This window comes from Tachypleus tridentatus, chromosome 6, assembly GCF_004210375.1.
Source record: "Tachypleus tridentatus isolate NWPU-2018 chromosome 6, ASM421037v1, whole genome shotgun sequence".
Classification (NCBI taxonomy): Eukaryota; Metazoa; Arthropoda; class Merostomata; order Xiphosura; family Limulidae; genus Tachypleus; species Tachypleus tridentatus.
This window is the reverse complement of record NC_134830.1, coordinates 30,952,861-30,971,229: the sequence shown is the minus strand read 5'-3', so window position 1 is coordinate 30,971,229 and position 18,369 is coordinate 30,952,861. Positions and strand designations below refer to the sequence as shown.

Here is an 18,369-nt window from a genome sequence, read left to right as displayed (position 1 = left end):
CAATATTATACCTGGTAATACTAATACTATTGTATTATTAATAGTGCTACGATGTTTGTATGAATCGTATAGACCTATTGTTTGTAAACTGTTTTTATGAAGCGCATGTCATTTCTTAATATAAGACTTACTGAAATTATGTTAAAATAGCTGTTTGATGAATTTGCAATTCGATGTTAACCAGTGTAAACAAACGTATAAAATAATATGGATGTACACACACGGCCCGGCATGGCCAGGTGGGTTAAGACATTCGACTCGTAATCCGAGGGTTACGGGTTAGAATCCTCGTCGCACCAAACATGCTCGCCTTTTCAGCCGTAGGGGCGTTATAATGTGACGGTTAATCCCACTATTCGTTTGCAAAAGAGTTGGCGGTGGATGGTGATGACTAGTTGCCTTCCCTCTAGTCTTATACTGCAAAATTAGGAACGGCTAGCCCAGATAGCCCTCGTGTAGCTTTCCGCGAAATTAAAAAAAACAAACCAAAACACAATTAGGCTCACTTTTTTTATATATGTCCACAACGGGACAGCGGTAGGTTTTCGGATTTAAACACTAAAATCTGGGGATAAATTTTCACAGAAAATAGTAGCTTAATGTGGCTTTGTTTTAAAAACAAATTCATTCTTCAATTTATATATCTTATCACTTCTTGTTATAGTTAAGTTTTGGGTTGTAAACTAAACCGTATATACTCTAACACTAACTGAAAACCTAGCACGTAACTCTCCACATTATTCGTTAATTAGTGAAAACAACTCATATTTTTGTGCCTCGAAACTCTGACGAAATCTAGTACAGAACCAAGCTAGTGATAATATGAGCATTATGGTAACGTTTTCTTAACCTATATACAGTAAGACTAGATACTTATAATGCTAGCAAATATAATTTCGATGCCAGTGGTGGGCAGAATTCAGATAACCTATTGTGTAACTTAGTGGTTAACAAGAAACAATCGTAACACGCTATTTGAACCCAAACTACTTGAAATGTAAGGGGTTTATTTTTCATTTCTGATACACCTGTCAGCTACCTTACAATTTCTTGAAGCTCATGTAGTGAATTTTGAATTCGACCTGTTGTGGTCAGGGGCTGAAAGAAAAAAAAAGACCTTTTCAAAGTTATGATTTATATACAAATACACTCAACTCGTGCAAACTAAACCCTTCAGTGTTTCTAAAATTTAATTTTCCAAAATTTCAAGCAATTGAAACGTAGAAATGAAACCTAATGTAATATTCTGAGTAAATAAAGTTATCATAAAAACACCATCGTCATACCTCTATTTCTTGTTGTTTAAAACTAATTAATTCGAAAATATTAACATCAAATAAGCCTTTTCATCCAAAAGTTATTTAAGTCTAAGATGAGCAGATTGCATCTATAGTACATATAACCGCTCAGCAACATACGCGTTTGTGTAGCATGTGTAACATGGGCCATCAGTCTAAATATACGTCTTAATCTATCAAGTTCTTTCAACCCTCTTTTATCCATTGACGTCGCTCTAATGACTTATTACGCCTCGCGAAACGTCTTACGGAACACGTTTCATATTTATCTTGGCGTCACGTTGTTATGTGTTGTCTGTCAGATAATTTGTTTAGGAGATCTCTAGTGATAATGACAATGCAGTTTGGTAGCTAACAAATGTTCGTATCTGTTGATCACCAAGGAACCAGAAATCCCTAACACGTTTGTCTTTTCATTAATGATAACGAACCTTGAGGGCCCTAGAACAGTGAAACGAGTAAACTCAACAGAGTCGCGTTAAGCCTGATATTTGTGTTGGCTAACGCTTTTTTATTTACTTTTCTGTTTTAGAAAGTAGTTAACATGTCGACTTCGATGCTTAGCTTTGATGCCCCAACAAGAGACTCGATATTTGACCTGAAAAATCATTACTCGAATTATATATGGCAAAAATTAACTCCAAGACAAAATCCTTCCTGCCATAGTTTACGAACATTTACTGTAACAACTGTTTAAAAATGTGACGCAAATAAATAAAAAAAAACGTCAGAAGATGAGGTCAAATCTGCAAGTTTCTTTAAAAGATCTCGCAGGATATTTCTTTTAACTTTTTCTAATTGTATTAGGCCTGGCATGACCACGTATTTAAGGCACTCGACTTGTAATCTGAGGGTCACGGGTTCGAATCCCTGTCAAACTAAACATGCTTGCCCTTTCAGCCGTGGGGGCGTTATAATGTGACGGTCAATCTCACTATTCGTCGGTAAAAGAGTAGTCCAAGAGTTTGCGGTGAGTGATGAAGACTAGCTGCCTTCCCTCTAGTCTTGCACTGCTAAATTAGGGACAGCTAGCGCAGGTAGCCCTCGTGTAGCTTTGCGCGAAATTCCAAACAAACCAGAACTAAGTGTATTAAGTCACAGCACTAGCATTAGGTAACTTGGAACATTAGTCATGCCTTCACGTAAAAAACTTTCTGTTCAGACCGGTTGGTGACTAGGCCATTAAGAACCAGATTAAATTTGTCGCATTCGGCTATGAGAACGTGTATTCATTCGTGTTATTCGCGATAAGCTGGTGCGTTATTTTATTAAGGAACCTCCATAACAGATCATAACAGAGAAGTAGTTAGTTTCTGATCAATTTAAATATCTTAAATCAGGTATATTATTTGTTTTTCGTTCAGATTGAACAAGAAATAATAATGTTGATAAAAAAAGATGAATTATTTAGCCAGTACCAAATAACAAATAACACAAGAATATATCCTACCTATCTATCATATAGACTTGTGTGTGTGTATGTAAAGTTAAGCCTAATAAGCTGGTAAATATTGATGATGCTATGCTAAAAGTAACAGGCGTTTAGACTTTACGTCATACAGTCAGAAAAAACATTTGTATTTAGTGAGTGATAAATGTTTCGATCTATGAAATATTTAATACTTAGTGGTTTGTACTTCAATGTAAGGAGTTACCGGACTATATTGACCTTAACATAAACGAATCAGTGGTCCAGCCGAAACGTACAGTTGGATATTGGTTCAAAACCTGATTAAAAAAATATTTTTCTGGAAGATCATACATTTTATCTAATATGTGAATAAATAATTATATATGTTTATACTAACAAAGTTTGGCAATAGTACTTGAAATTCCAAAATGTTTTAAGTGAAAACTGAGAGACTTCTTTGACAGACATAATTCTTGATTTTGAAATTGATTGATTGTGTGAACGTTCTTTTATCTTATTTTACCGGAACAAGTCTTGACGTCCATCACAAAAGTTTAATTAAAGTTCTCGTTGTCCGTGTTTTCAAACATAAAAATTGTAAGAGTTACAACGTTTATGCAATAGTGTGATGATAACTGAAAGCCCTCCTGTCACCCTAACAACAGCTTGTCTAATGATTACTTAAAGACACATTAAGTCATAAGTGTTAAACTTTTTAGGACCTTTCAGGAAACGTATAGCGGGCTCTGATGTAAAACCCTACTTTGAGTAGTTCTCGCTAATGATTTTTGTTTTTGATAAATTTCGCATTTTTATAAAAAAAACAAAAAAACACGTCAGTTTTTAGGTTCGAAGGTCACTATGATGGTCGCAACGTGTAATGAGTGGTTTTTATATATTTGTTTGCTTTTATTTTAAAAATATCTGTAAATTACCTATTTACCGCTTGGTTGTGTTTTATCTGAATAAGGTTGTTTGTTAACATTAGATAAAATGTGAAAATTTGAGAAAAGGTAAAGCCAGGTTGTGTTGGCATTCGAGTTTTGTTTGGTTATCGTAAAACCACATTGCGGAATGGTTCTGTGTCCAATTAGTTAATACGCAGAGACACATCGTTAATGTACGTTCATTATCGATTCTGAAAAGGTTTTTCTTTCTGCACATGTTAACGCTTGAAACAAATATTTCCATATCGCCCTCTGTTTCTTTGTTTTTTTTAAAGAACCATTTTTTCATTTTACCTGATAATTTACAAAACGTGATAGTTTCAGTGGTCCTTGTTCATGAATTATTCACTTAGGTGGAAAAAATTATGACGTTATTTATTACACTAACTTCTATCTTCTAAGTGTAAAAATGAGTTAGTAAGATCAAAATTAACATAAATATTTTGGTGTGTGTCGCAGACCTGCTTGCTTTTTCTTCAAGCATGGCCAAGTGTGTAAAGGAGTTCGACTCGTAATCCGAGTGTCGCGGGTTCGAATTTCGATCGCACCACACTGCTAAATTAAGGACGGCTAGCGCAGATAGCCCTCGAGTAGCTTTGCGTGAAATTAAAAAAAATAACAAAAAACAATTCTTCTTCAATCGGGCGTCGACTTCGCCTTCACTTTGGCAGCTGCCACGCCTACTAGACTCGTGCAGACTAGATCCATGTTTAAACCTATCAATCTCTTTGACCCAAATTATTAATAAACATTTACTCAAAATTCTTAATTTCTACCAAGTGCGGGGTTGAAGGAGGACTGCTTAGTCTTCGAGCATCCCGGGAGATTAATATTCCTTACAAATATTAATCTTATTTCTAAACAACTGCCAGAATTGTGTGTGTGTGTGTCGCAGAACTACGTCGGGGCAACAAAAGTAATAGATTTAGAAGGAAAAACGTAAAACATAATTGAACTATCATTTATAATGAAAAACAACAACAGTAATTAAAAATTATAGTGCTTTGTTTAATGTTCTTTTATTTCCCAGAAAAAATTCACTTAAACAGACTTGATGTACGAAAGCAGATGTACTACATAAGAAGAAACAATTTATAATTCTGATTTATAATTAACACTCACGTTATAGTATCTGTTATGAAATTCTTATAGATTTTCTAAGTTATTCACGAATGAAACTTTTTGATTATTCATTACCTGTATCTTTCTTTGCACGTATTTTTACCAATTTATTTTTCATACGAACAAAACTTGTGTTCAAAATATTACAGAGAACAACCATTAAGAAATAATTCATTAAGGTAACTTCAGAATTAGCTTTGAAATTTTGTTTTTATAATGGTTATTTGTATACGTTAAACATATTACAGATATAATATAATGTATGGGGAAATTTGGTGTCTTCATTGAATGATTTTATAGCTATTATACATTTGAGTATGATTATTGTATTATAATATATTTTTTTTTAAATTGTATATATGCTTTATTTTCCAGAATGAAGATTTTATCGTAAGTCATAACTGTAACATTACACTATCCAAAAATAGTAAGCATTTTGAGGTAGATTTAATTTAATAAGTAGGGTGATCAGTTGATGTTTTTTATAAAAACAAATAAATAAACGAATGATATAAAAATAATAAAGAAAGGAAAAATAAAATTAGATTAAACAAAACAGTTCCACCAGACTAAAGCTTAGGTTTTTTTCTTTTTATAACATTGTTTTTATTTGAATATCTTCTGAAATCAACGAGATTATAGAAACGTTACAAATACTTCATTTTCATTTTGTTACTGGTTTCTTATTATTATTAAAGTTATAGTACTAAGCTCTTAAACGATGTAGTTTTAAAGATGTACATCGTATCTGAATGTCCATTCTTCGTTCCAGGTTTGCTTGAAGATGATTCGTATGTTGGTCCAGTATTAGCTTAGCTATATCATTGTACAACTGCTTCAGTCCATTCTCATGATGTTTTCCATATGCACTTACTTTTCGTTGCTCTGTTTTGTACTCACAAGTGCTGAGGTTGTAAAAAGTACTGATGTATATAGATTTACCCAACTAGTGTACAATGCGACAATTCCTGAAAATGTGGTTGGAAAGGTTTATGTTACTTCTTCCGAGAAAATGGGATTATTCATTTCGGATCCGTTATTAACTGTAAACTACAAGATCGTAGATGGAAATGAAAAGAATTTTTTTAAAGCTGAGGAAGCTCGTGTTGGGAACTTTTGGTTCTTACGTATTAGAACCAGAACTGGTAGCGACGTCCTCAATAGGGAAAACATTGACCATTATATTCTAAAAGTCAAAGCAATAATTAGGATAAAATCAAAATCTCGGTATTTTAAACGAAAAACTAAAACTGAAGTGCACGTTAAAATATTGGATAAGAACGACTTAAATCCGTTATTTCCTCCTGATGGTGACGTGTATCACGTGACAGTCTCAGAGGACACTGCGCTGTACCAGACTATTGCGAAAGTTAGTGTCTATGATTCAGACATTGGTGTTAATGGTGAGGTTTATTTTAGTTTCAAGAATCCCACCTTTCAGTTTGCAATTCATCCAACTATGGGCACCGTGTCTTTAACCCGTTCCTTAAATTATGAAAAGCAAAAGGAATATGAATTGACCATCATTTCCCAGGATCGGGGACCCAAGCCGCGCACTGGAAGAATAATTGGAGTTAGCTCAGCTGCGTTAAAAGTGTCCGTAACGCCAGCAAATTATCACGCTCCTAAGATTTTTGCAAGGCACTTCTCTACGGTGATGGAAAACAGCATTCCTAATATCTATGCCATTATTCGAGTTAGTGATACTGACAGTGGTAATCATGGAAAAATCAAAGGATTGGAAATTTCTGATGGGGATCCATATGGGTATTTTCATGTCACCAGGGGGGACGCCCCAAATGATTTCTACATTAAGAGTTCAAGACTTTTTGACCGATCAAGGGACCCAACTCATTTCAATCTAACTCTGAAAGCCACCGATAGGGGTACTCCTCCAAAATCATCCACTGAGGTCATTTCTGTTCAGGTGACTAACACCAATTATTATCCTCCCGTGTTTGAGAAGAACAGCTACAATGTAGAAGTAGAAGAGGTAGCTCCAGTGAACACTCCAGTTCTGATCGTTAAAGCTAATAGTGTGGTTAAGCCGGTTAGAATTATGTATAACATTGACAGTGGAAATGAGCAAGAAGTATTTAATATTAACCCTATAACAGGACTGATAGCAACTGTGAAACCATTAGATCGGGAAAAGAAGTCTAAGTACTCGCTTATTGTTAGTGCAAACGGACAGGGTTTGGAGATTAACAGAAAGAAGGGAATCGCTACGGTAAACATTAAAGTTTTAGACAATAATGACAACAACCCAGTCTTCAACTCTTCTTCGGTCGTGACTGTTCACTTTGATGAAAACAGACCTATTGGAAGTGTGGTGTACACCGTTAATGCATTAGATTTAGATGAGGGAGATAATGGTTATGTTTCTTACAGTTTAGCGAACATGAATCCAGTCCCATTTAATATTGATCATTTCTCGGGCCAGATTAAGACTTCAGATGTGCTGGATTACGAAACGATGAGGAGGAAATACTTATTGAAAGTTCGTGCATCTGATTGGGGATCCCCATTTGCACGTCAATCCGAAATTTCCGTGAGGGTCCGCCTGAAGGATGTGAATGATCATAGGCCTCAGTTTGAAAAGGTTGACTGCGAGGGGTATGTATCGAGGCAGGCTGCAGTGGGGACAGAGGTTCTAACACTTTCAGCGCTGGACTTTGATGCAGGAAGCATTGTCAGCTATCGCTTGGTACATCCAGATGATAACTCTTGTTTTCAGTTGAATACTGTTACTGGAGTCCTGACTCTAACCTGTGACCTGACGCAACAGAAGTTTTTGGAAAAGTACGTGAATGTTTCAGCTACAGACGGACAGCATTTTGCTGACATTATGTCTATACATATCAAAATTATAAGCGAATCTCGCAGTCATCCAATAGGAGGTATTCAAGGGCTGAGACTGGCCAATAAAGATGCTCTTGTAGAATGCCGAGACATGGACGTTATCGATAGGATGAAGAAACAGATGGAACTTGGAAAACGAAATAACAAACAACAAGGCGAAAATGACGTTACCGAACCCACACCTGTCAGATATGTAGAGAATCTACACACACCACAGTTTTCAAATGCGTTACCTACCGAGATAGAAGTAAATGAGGGTATACCTTTAGGCACTAATGTCATGACATTAACTGCAGAAGATGGCGACCATGGATATAATGGAAAATTAGTATACGTTATTGCAAGCGGAAATGAAGATAGCTGTTTTAAAATTAATATCCATTCAGGAAATCTTGAGGTAATAGGGGATATAGACAGAGAAAGGAGGTCAAAATTTGTATTAAACGTTACGGTTTTTGATCTCGGTCAACCTCCAAAAACGGCTTCTAGGACGCTAGTTATTTATGTACAAGATGTTAATGACAATGTTCCAATGTTTGAGAAAGCCTCGTATGATTTTTACATCAAGGAAAATTCTAAAAACGGCACCAGCATTGTTCGGCTTCGTGCATCAGATAAGGACAAAGGTTTAAATGCTAAACTTCATTTTTCAATGGCTACAGATACTCACGACTTTCTCATTGATCCTCACACTGGTCTCCTTACTGTAAATGGAACACTTGACAGAGAAAATGTTGAACATTATCGTCTCAAAGTACGCGTATTTGACTCGGGAATTGATCAACCGCTGTCGTCTACTGCTGTGGTTAACATTTGGGTGTTGGACGTGAATGATAATTATCCAGAGTTCAGTCGACGACAGTATGTGGCCAAGATTAGAGAGGACCAGCCAATGGGGTCTGTGGTCATGATTCTTTCAGCACATGATTCTGATCTGAACGCGGGCGGAGAAGTCCATTATGAATTAGAAGACAACGTCACTAGCATTTTTCAAATTGATCCAGAAATGGGCGCAGTTAGACTAGCAGGAATGTTGGATTTCGAGAGCCGACCAATTTTTAATTTAACAGTCACAGCACGTGACAAGGGAGATCCCCCGTTGTCATCTAGCGTTTCGTTACTGGTCGAAGTAGAAGACGTCAATGAAAACGAACACGCACCAATGTTTCCAAATTTTGCGGAAGAAGGAAGAGTACGAGAGAACCAACCAGCAGGAACCTTTGTGATCCAACTGAGTGCTCAAGACGAGGATGCAGAAGGACTGAACAGCAAAGTTACTTACTTTATTAAAGGGGATGATGGAATGGGTATGTTCTCAATTGATGATAGTGGTAAGTAGAACATTTTTTTTTGTTCACTGCATTATTATTTTCACCACTGTTCACTTTATTGTTTGAATAAAATGTAACTCGTGATATTTATAGATATTAGCTAACAGCATATTTCTCACAAACAGATTAAAAATTATGCTTTCAAAATCTTTGATTAACACGCGGAATCCTGGAGTAACCTTTTATCACCAAGTATAACATAAATGACTAAGTTGCTTCAGACTGAAATAAGATTCTACCTATATCGTTATCGCATCAGTCACATTATTTGAAATTAATAAGCGACAAGATTCAAAATGGGCAGACTATAAATGTCTTTTAGATATTGAATTTGAATAAGTTAATAGAAGACTAGCTTCCACCTTAATAGTTTATTGGTTTTCAGAAAGTGAAATTGTCCAGTGTAAAACGGAACATATCCAAATCTAACAAGAAATAACATTAATTAGTTTTGCAATAATTCTGTCAACCCTTACCTAATAACCAGTTCCAAAATGTTGATATACTAATAATGTAAAAGATGAGATCTCTAGCTTAGTGTACTTCAGAGCGATTACGATAATATATTTTTAAAGTGATTCTATGGCAACGTTGCTACACTGAAGTCAACAAAGCTCTGTTTGTTTGTTTAAAGCTAAGCACGAAGCTACAAGATGGGCCATCTGTGCTCTGCCCACCACAGGTATCGAAATTCGGTTTCTAGCGTTGCAAGTTCATAGACATCCCGCTGTGCCACTAGGGAGCATCAACATAGCTGAAGGCATACTCGTATTTTACAGGAATAATAAGGACCATAGATTTTTTTTAAACTGCTATATTTGCATCGCCATGTTTTTATCGTTATTAAATAAATCCCCAAGAGCTCAAGTTTCTTCCCAACGAAATTAATTATAATGAATATAATGCTATGTAATGACAACCTGGAATTTTGTTTCATTCCTGGGTACTAAGGTGTATACAGAAGATCGGTGAGTTCCTTTTATATGAGGTTTTGATAACGAATTTGTTTCCAAAGTGATTTTTGTTTTTTTTAAACGCTCCTCGTTAGTCTCTCCAAGCGGCACAGAGGGAAGTCTATGGACTTATAACGCTAGAAATCTGGTATCGATACCTGTAATAGGCTCAGCACAGACCGTCCATTGTGAGGCCTTGTACTTAATCACAAACAAGTAAATTATCACAACTTTCATTGCATGTCAGTTTTTTTTTCCTACGTGTTACCACGAGCTTCTCTTCGAATCTTCAAGTGTTAATACTTGTGTTAAAATTACGACTGAAACAATGCTACCTTTAGAAGGACGTTTTTATGTCTGTGATTCCGAGAAAACTGCAAGAGGAAAAATCAATCATGATTTTACTGTACGAACTCGATGTTAGCACTGTTTTATTCCCTAGAAAAGTCATTGTTCCTTACATCGTGCGTCCAGTTTTGTGATCTAACAGTTTCACTACGGTGTTGCTTAACTGCCAATTTAATCTTTAACCTCTAATCAACAGCCACTTAACTTTCTTAATGAACTTGACTGTTGTAATTTGCATCAGTGTCACGTCTGTTTATTAATGACCTCGGATCAAGCAAAATACATTGACTTGAAGACTCGAATGGGCTGCAGTAGAGCAGTTGAAACTTAAATTATCCTTAGCTGTCCAGCTGGCTTTAATTCTTACAGGTCACTTCTTGTCAGTCATATCTCCCCCTTTCCCCGTCTCTCTAGCTTGTATGCACGTTCCCACGGTGAACCGTCTTTTTAAAAGAAAAAACACAACAGATTAAACATTGTAGATATCTTCTTACTAACACCGCTGAACGTGAAGTTTGTTTGTGTCAAGAATAATTATTTTGTCGTTGTTTACAGACTGACCTGTTATTTATAAGGTATGCTTACCCTATCTTCTTACCTCTTCCTACTTAACGTTCTGTCTGTTGTGGCTATGAAGGGGTTGCATCTTCCTTTACAAAAACAATCAAAATGAGCGATGCAAATTCAGACTGAAGTGCCGTTCGGTGCATCTCGAGCGACCCGCGTGTAAACGTGCCAGTAAATTGAATTTGAACTTTCAACGCAATGTGGTTTACTGAGACGAACAAATTTTTTCCCTGTATTGAAATTAGCTAGAAAACTGAGTTTGGTCACTAGCATTTGGGATCTATTTTTATTAACTGCAGATGTAAGATCACTTAAACGGCAGTTTACGTGATAGTTAATTGACAAAAGCGAAGTAAAAATATGTGTGTGTGTGTGTGTGGTTAAATCATCCTGAATTACAGTTATGCATCTTTGTTTTGACAGAAGTTCTAAAAACAAACAAAGTAGATAAGCAAAATGACGCAGTATATCAGTGTGTTGTGTTGTCAAAGTTGCATGATTTCGTTCTTTTTATATTTAAATATATATAATATTTAGTGGCTGGTGGATACATAGTTGATAACGGTTTACTTTGCATGTCTTTTATATTTCTCGTGAATTCAGACTTGAGCGTGTACAGTGTGTTATTCACAAAGATAATTATTCAGAAGTAAAATAAACGGTGAGGGTGTTTGACTGGCAATTTGCGCATAGCGAGTTTAAATACCCGTTCCGTCAAATATGCTCGTCCTTTCAGCCGTAAAGACGTTATAACGTAACGGTCAGTCCCACTATTTGTTGGTAAAAGAGTAGCCCAAGAGTTGGTGGTGAGTGGTGATGACTAGTTGCCTTCCTTCCAGCACCTCTTGTCAGTCAGTTAAAAAATAAAACACCCATGCAGAAAAAAACAACAAACCTTTGAGTAGGTCTACGCGAAAGCTCCAAAAACGAACTCAAAAAGAAATCTAAGCGTATACGACTTACAAATTATCAGAAAAATGTTTTTTTGATGACCACGTATAATGAATCGAAAAAATAAACGATTATCTCAACTTTTTTGAGAGATACGTATCGATTTCTTTCGGTAGGTGGTGTTATGAAATGCAGTAGTAATTAGGGACTTTCAAAGTTATGCTCAAGATTCTAGGTTTATTGAGTCTTTACGTTGGATTTAAACTTTAAACGTAAACGACAGTATCTTGTTGCACGACGCTGCGTTTTTCACGCGGTGCAGGAGGAAATTTGATAGTGTTATGTGTTGGTTACTTGCTCATTTAGATAAAGTTGCACGAAATGATCATTTTTTTGTTCCGTAAAATGATGTGAAGGGTAAACCATACACAGTTAACAAATAATAATCAACCAAGAGTTAAAAAATATTCCGATAATCAATTGTTTAGATAGTATGATATTTTTTTAATGCCAAAATACACGTGAAGCCCAGCTACTATGCGGTTTATTACATATAACTGAGTTATTACCGGTTTCGGGGAACTCCATCCCTCATTGGTAATCTTAAACAAGAAAGGGTAAATTGGATGAACAAGGCTTCCTACATGGCGAAGTGTATATTATGTAGGTTGTATTCGGTTTGTTTTGAATTACGCGCAAAGATATACGAGGGCTACCTGCGCTATCCGTCCTTAATTTAGCAGCGTAAGACTAGAGGGAAGGCAGCTAGTCATCATCACCCACTGCTAACTCTTAGGCTACTCTTTACCAACAAATAGTGGGATAGACCGTCACAAAATAATGCCCCCACAGCTGAAAGGGTGAGCATGTTAGGTGTGACGGAGATTCGAACAAGTGACCCTCGGATTACGAGTCGAGTGCTTTAACCACCTGGAGTGTGTGTGTGTGTGGTATGTATATATAATATAAAAACAATTTTTTATGTTAATGGTAGGTGTCGACTGAAAAACGGTGTATGTACAACAGCTCTAAATGCTACTCATGTGTAACGAAAAACATTCAAACTGAACATATCATCTTAATGTGTTTCCACTTAAACGTATTTAACGATACATCAGAAACAAAGAAACATTAGTGGTGTTTATATATATCGGTCTGTTAGGGACTCTACACATTGAGAGCTTTGAGTAGATTAGTAATGTAGGTCACATGAAATCATTGTATTTGAATGTTGCGTAATAATCACGTGGAAACGACCTTTTTCACGATTATGCGCGTAATAACCATTGAGATAGTGAAGTAAGGAAATTTCTAATTGACTATATGTTGCTGGGTTCGCTGTCACCCTTTCGTGACTGAAGTTCTTTACACCTGTTATTAGAGTAGGAGTTGACTAACTTTGTGTAGGCTATAATCATTAATAGAGTGGAGCAGCTGTTTACCAGTTGCCAGTTGTACTTCATTTTCGCCATTTAATTTCATTGATTATATTATATTACATAAAAGTTACTCTAACGTAATATGTTTATACAATTGTTTCATAAATTACCATTGATAATATACTTTCATTTCGAACCTGTTTGTTTATTTTTGAATTAAGCACAAAGCTACACGATGGGATATCTGTGCTCTGCCCACTATGCGTATTTCAGGCCCGGCATGACCAAGTGTGTTAAGGCGTTCGACTTGTAATCCGAGGGTCGCGGGTTCGAATCCCAGTCGCATTAAACATGCTCGCCCTTTCAGCCGCGAGAGCGTTATTATGTGACGATCAATCCCACTATTTGTTGGTAAAAGAGTGACCCAAGAGTTGGCGGTGGGTGGTGATGACTAGCTGCCTTCTCTCTTGTCTTACACTGTCAAATTAGGGACGGCTGGTGCAAATAGCCCTCAAGTAGCTATGCGCGAAATTTCAAAAAACCAAATAAAATCTAGTTTTGTCTTTAAAATAAAAGTTCGAGACTTATCGTTGAGGCTAATATCGTTGTTAACGTAGTGTTATTCAGCATCAAGTATGAGGAGGCCTTAACATGTGGAAATAACGTTGGTAATTTTGGTACTGTGTTTGTGCCGTTTCGATCTGATAAATTATAACATAGTTTTATTTTTAGTTTGTACTAAAAGTTCTCTGATGTTTCTGAGTATTCTTTTGCTGCCTTTTTTTAAAGTATTTGGTTAACAGCTTAGATGAACAAGTATTTGGAATACCCAAACTTTTACATGTGCTGTCTATACTGACCAATTAAACGGGGATCTATATACCAGTGTATACCGGAAGGAGAGTAAGGTGAGAGGGGGGATCCATTACTATTGAGCAAGCATGTGATATAATTAAAGTGACCGGTCCGACATAGTCACGTGATGAAGGCTCTCGACTCGTCATCTGAGGATCGCGAGTTCGAATCTCCTTCACACCAAACATGCTTACCCTTTCAGGCATAGGGTCGTTATAATGTTTCCGTCAATCCCACTATTCGTTAGTAAAAGAGTAGCCCAAGAGTTGGCGGTGGGTGGTGATGGCTATCTGTCTTCCCTCTAGTCTTACACTGCTAGATTAGGGACGGCTAGCGCACATATTCCTCGTGTAACGTTTCGCAAAATTAAAAAAAAAAACTATTAGAGTGAGGTAGAGTTTTGATTCTATTCTACAGTTCTATGATATTTTGTAGTCTTCAAAACAGTTTGCCTATTATCGAAAAGCATTACAAGTTTCAGAGTGTGTGTTATCCTCTCTGTTCACCGAGGGTAATAAACCCCCTGATTTTATTGTTGTTAATCCAAAGACTTAGGTGTCGCAGTATGTGGAAGCTTTTTAACTTGCAAAATGGTGGCTACGAGTATATTTACGTTCACTAAGCAACGGCTACCCAGATCGTCTGGATCATTGGTGGTAATTTATTCAACACATGACACTTGTCAAATACATACTGAAGTTATAACAGCAGATGCCAACTAGGAATAACAATTTGATATATTACAGCTTCATTAAAAGTGGCGTGTTTTACGCCCTGTACATTTTATGTTCACATGTCTCCATAACCACGTTTAAAGTTCTTGTATAATCATGTTTGCTTTTCAGTATAGTCAAATCTTTTGTCTATTTCTCTCTTCTCCACTTTTATAATGTTGCAAAGGTAGGTTGCAAGTCAGCAGAAGATAAAAATGTTTCCCATACCAGTTAGTGAGAGTGATCATAGTGAACAGTGGTTTATGCCTTATTAGGAAAATCGATACCGTGGGTTAGGTTATACAGACCGACTTTTTTCTCTCTCACACAGATTATCAGACAGTTATTATAAAATAAGGTTACTGAACGAAAGCCATTATCCATAATTACTTTGACCGTGACCTACGCCAGTGGCTCTTTCGCGGTGCTGAGTTGTCACTAACATTATCGGCGAAGTGCCATAATTAGAAAGATTGACGTGTCTGAAGCTTTGAGAGGCTTGGGAAAGGAATCCATGACTACTATTTGACTGGCCTTTGGGAAAGGTACGGTTTCAAGCGCCGTTTCGTATTAGGGTAGAAGGAAATGTCGGAATGATGTTTGATCTGCCTTAACTACGTCATGTATGTGTGTAGGAGACGCGATATAAATATGCTGTTTAGTTTTCTGGTAGAAACAACTCTTTTTATTGTTTAGTGTTTTGTGAAACAGGTTCAAGAGATATAAATGTCACTTTTAATACGAACATAAAATCTGTAGATGTAGTTAAAGCAATGTTTATAGAATTTTACTGGTGTCTCGTTCTTTCTTGAACGAATTTCCCTAGCTGGTCTTTAAAGTTCTAACAGTATAAGTGCTAATTCGTGAACTCTTGTGAGGAATCTCATTTACTGAGCGTTGTTTCTCATGTAGCTCTGCCTTGTTTGTTTTGTTCTTGTCATTTCTTTTTAATTGTCATTTTTTACGAATGCACATTTGCCCTTAAAATAGTGTAGAAATTATACACGTTCATAGGTGACACAACTATCCCACTACTGATCGCAGTTTAGACCAAAAATGAAAATGATTTTGTTTTCCCATAACAACCTGTGGGTTCTAATGCGTTTATCAGGATACTGCTGATAACGTTATTTTTCATAAAATTATTTTTATGAAATAATAAAGTTATTTTGTCACAGCGCTCAACAGAAGCAGGTTTCGACATGATGTTAGTTGAAAGGACGGCAACTTCCGGTTGTAGAAACACAAGTAAAGAGAACTGATGACAAAAGGCGGAAGACTTTTGAAACATTGTCCTCTGCACTCGTATTTCTACAATAGGAAGCTGCCTTTCAATTAAATTTCATCATACCTAAACAATCACAGGTTTTGGCATGTTACTCTACTTGGCTTGGCATTGACATTTGCCCCAGTACTGAAAATCCCTATTGTTTTAAATTACAATAAGAAAATTTAAACGCTGTATTGAGTTTTATTTTTCCCGTCGTTTAGATGTTGCTGGTGGCAACAACAGATTGTAACAGTAAAATGTTCGGCTTAATTGTTATAAACACATTTAACAAAAATAGCTACAATAGGCAAGAGGTTCATAAATGAAGATTTATTTGTATTGTTACTTAAATATATTCATAAAACACTGCACTTCGCTAACTTAATCTATTTCACACAGAAACAGTTAGTCCAGCATGACGGCCAGGTGGTTAGAACTCTCGACTCGTAATCTGAGAGTCGCGGGTTCCACTCCCTGTCATACCAAACATACTCATCCTTTCAGCCGCGGGAACGTTATAATGTGACGGCCAGTCCCACTATTCGTTGGTAAAAGAGTGGCCCAAGAGTTAGCGGTGGGTGGTGATGACTAGTTGCCTTCCTTCTGGTGTTACACTGCTAAATTAGGGACGGCTAGTGCAGATTGCCTTCTTGTAGCTTTGTGCGAAATTGATTATTTTCAGTTACATTATCAAGTTATATTGATCTAATAGATTATTTACCATGATGTTATAAATCTTGTTGATCTAATGCAACATTAGCCGTTAAATTATCAAGTCTAACTGATTTAATTTAATTTGCCATTACATTATCATCTCTTCTTATTATCTTTACTGATCAAGTAGCTCTCATAATGCATACAAATTCCAGCACAAATCGGTTTGTTTCAGAATTTATAACAAAGTCCAAATCGGATAGGCAGAGACTGATACACGAACAGACATAATGTTCCATATTTTCCTTTTAAACGACTCGATTTTATGAATGATTGGTCAATTATTCACCCTAGTGGAAACTAATCTACACAAGTATTGCTTCAGTATTCCAGTTTGTGATTCCGATCACTTGAAGCATGAGTAAAAGTAGCAATAGTTGAATATTTAATGGTTATCTCAGCAGTAAGTAGAGTGCTTTAAAATGGCTTAGACCAGAGACCCTTATGGCTTCCAAGGATATAAGATGGCCCTCGGCTTTTATGGGGTATGACTCAGGACGAGTCAAAATTTCAAATTCTCTTTGCATCTCTACTGTGTGTACACCATACTCAAATAAAAATGAGCACATGAGTGATCCAGGCAGTTTTATCATATATGATAAATCGATAAGTTATTAACCTTCAAGAAAAACTTCTTCCAAGACCAAGTGAAACTAATTAACTCCAAGCTCAGTTAGTATTTATTCTAAAACTTGAATGCTTAGATAAATATGTAGTGTTTTCTGGTGATGCTGGTTGATTTCCACAGAGCACCACTTACAACCGCCATATAACGGAAGGATATGTTATAGAGTGTCAATGAAATTATTTAAAAATAACAGCTTTATACAAATATAGAGTAGACACAATGAGCAACAAAGAATGAAAACACTGTTTATTAATCTGAGACCCAAAACGCAGTTTATATGTTTGCTTATGGATGTTGGATGGTTGACTTTCTCTGGATTCAAGAGTTGGTTAAACTAGCGTTTTCTCCAGAGATATTCTTTCCATTCAGTTCGCTCAGTACTCTATACATGAATATTTAAATGTACTTATTTTTTACGGGAAAATTGAACTTATTTTTTGATACTAATGTTACCCAAATTATTGGATAATTTCGTTCAAATATAAGCTTGGTTGAAACCTCTAGATATAATCTTGACTACCACCAGGGTACACTGAATGTTAAAATTTTTGAACACGTATGGTTAGAATAGGTGTGACCTGAAAGTAATGACTGGGATAGAAGATCAATTTAACAACTTTCTTCAGAACGTGAGACACAAAATATGAGATTTTATGAAACGTTCTGTGCTAAACTAAGAAGGTAGAAAATACATTTTATGTCTGTATTTACAGATATATTTACTTAGCGTATTTCCATTACTAGCTGTAGCGTCAAAGTGGGTTTAAAATCATAGCTTTTAAAGGATATGTGTGAAATTTAAATAATTTATTATTGGATTATAGTTAGGTTTGTTTGTTTTAAATTTCGCGCAAAGCTACTCGAGGGCTATCTGCGCTAGCCGTCCCTAATTTAGCAGTGCAATACTAGAAGGAAGGCAGCTAGTCATCACCACCCACCGCCACCTCTTGGGCTACACTTTTACCAACGAATAGTGGGATTGACCGTAACATTATAACGCCCTCATGGCTGAAAGGGCGAGCATGTTTGGTGCGACGGGGATTCGAACCCGAGACCCTCAGATTACGAGTCGAGTGCCTT

The 18,369-nt window shown here is 36.3% G+C and overlaps 1 protein-coding gene across 6 annotated transcripts in view; it reads left to right on the top strand.

The window, feature by feature from the left end:
• LOC143252179 (fat-like cadherin-related tumor suppressor homolog) overlaps positions 1–18,369 on the top strand; it is a 228,995-nt gene that overhangs the window by 50,852 nt on the left and 159,774 nt on the right. For all 6 annotated transcript variants that reach the window (XM_076503925.1, XM_076503927.1, XM_076503924.1 and 3 more), the window contains one exon: positions 5,551–8,971. In XM_076503925.1, the coding sequence (XP_076360040.1) occupies positions 5,629–8,971 (3,343 nt within the window). In that variant the 5' untranslated portion in view covers positions 5,551–5,628. The remainder of the gene's footprint in view (positions 1–5,550; positions 8,972–18,369) is intronic.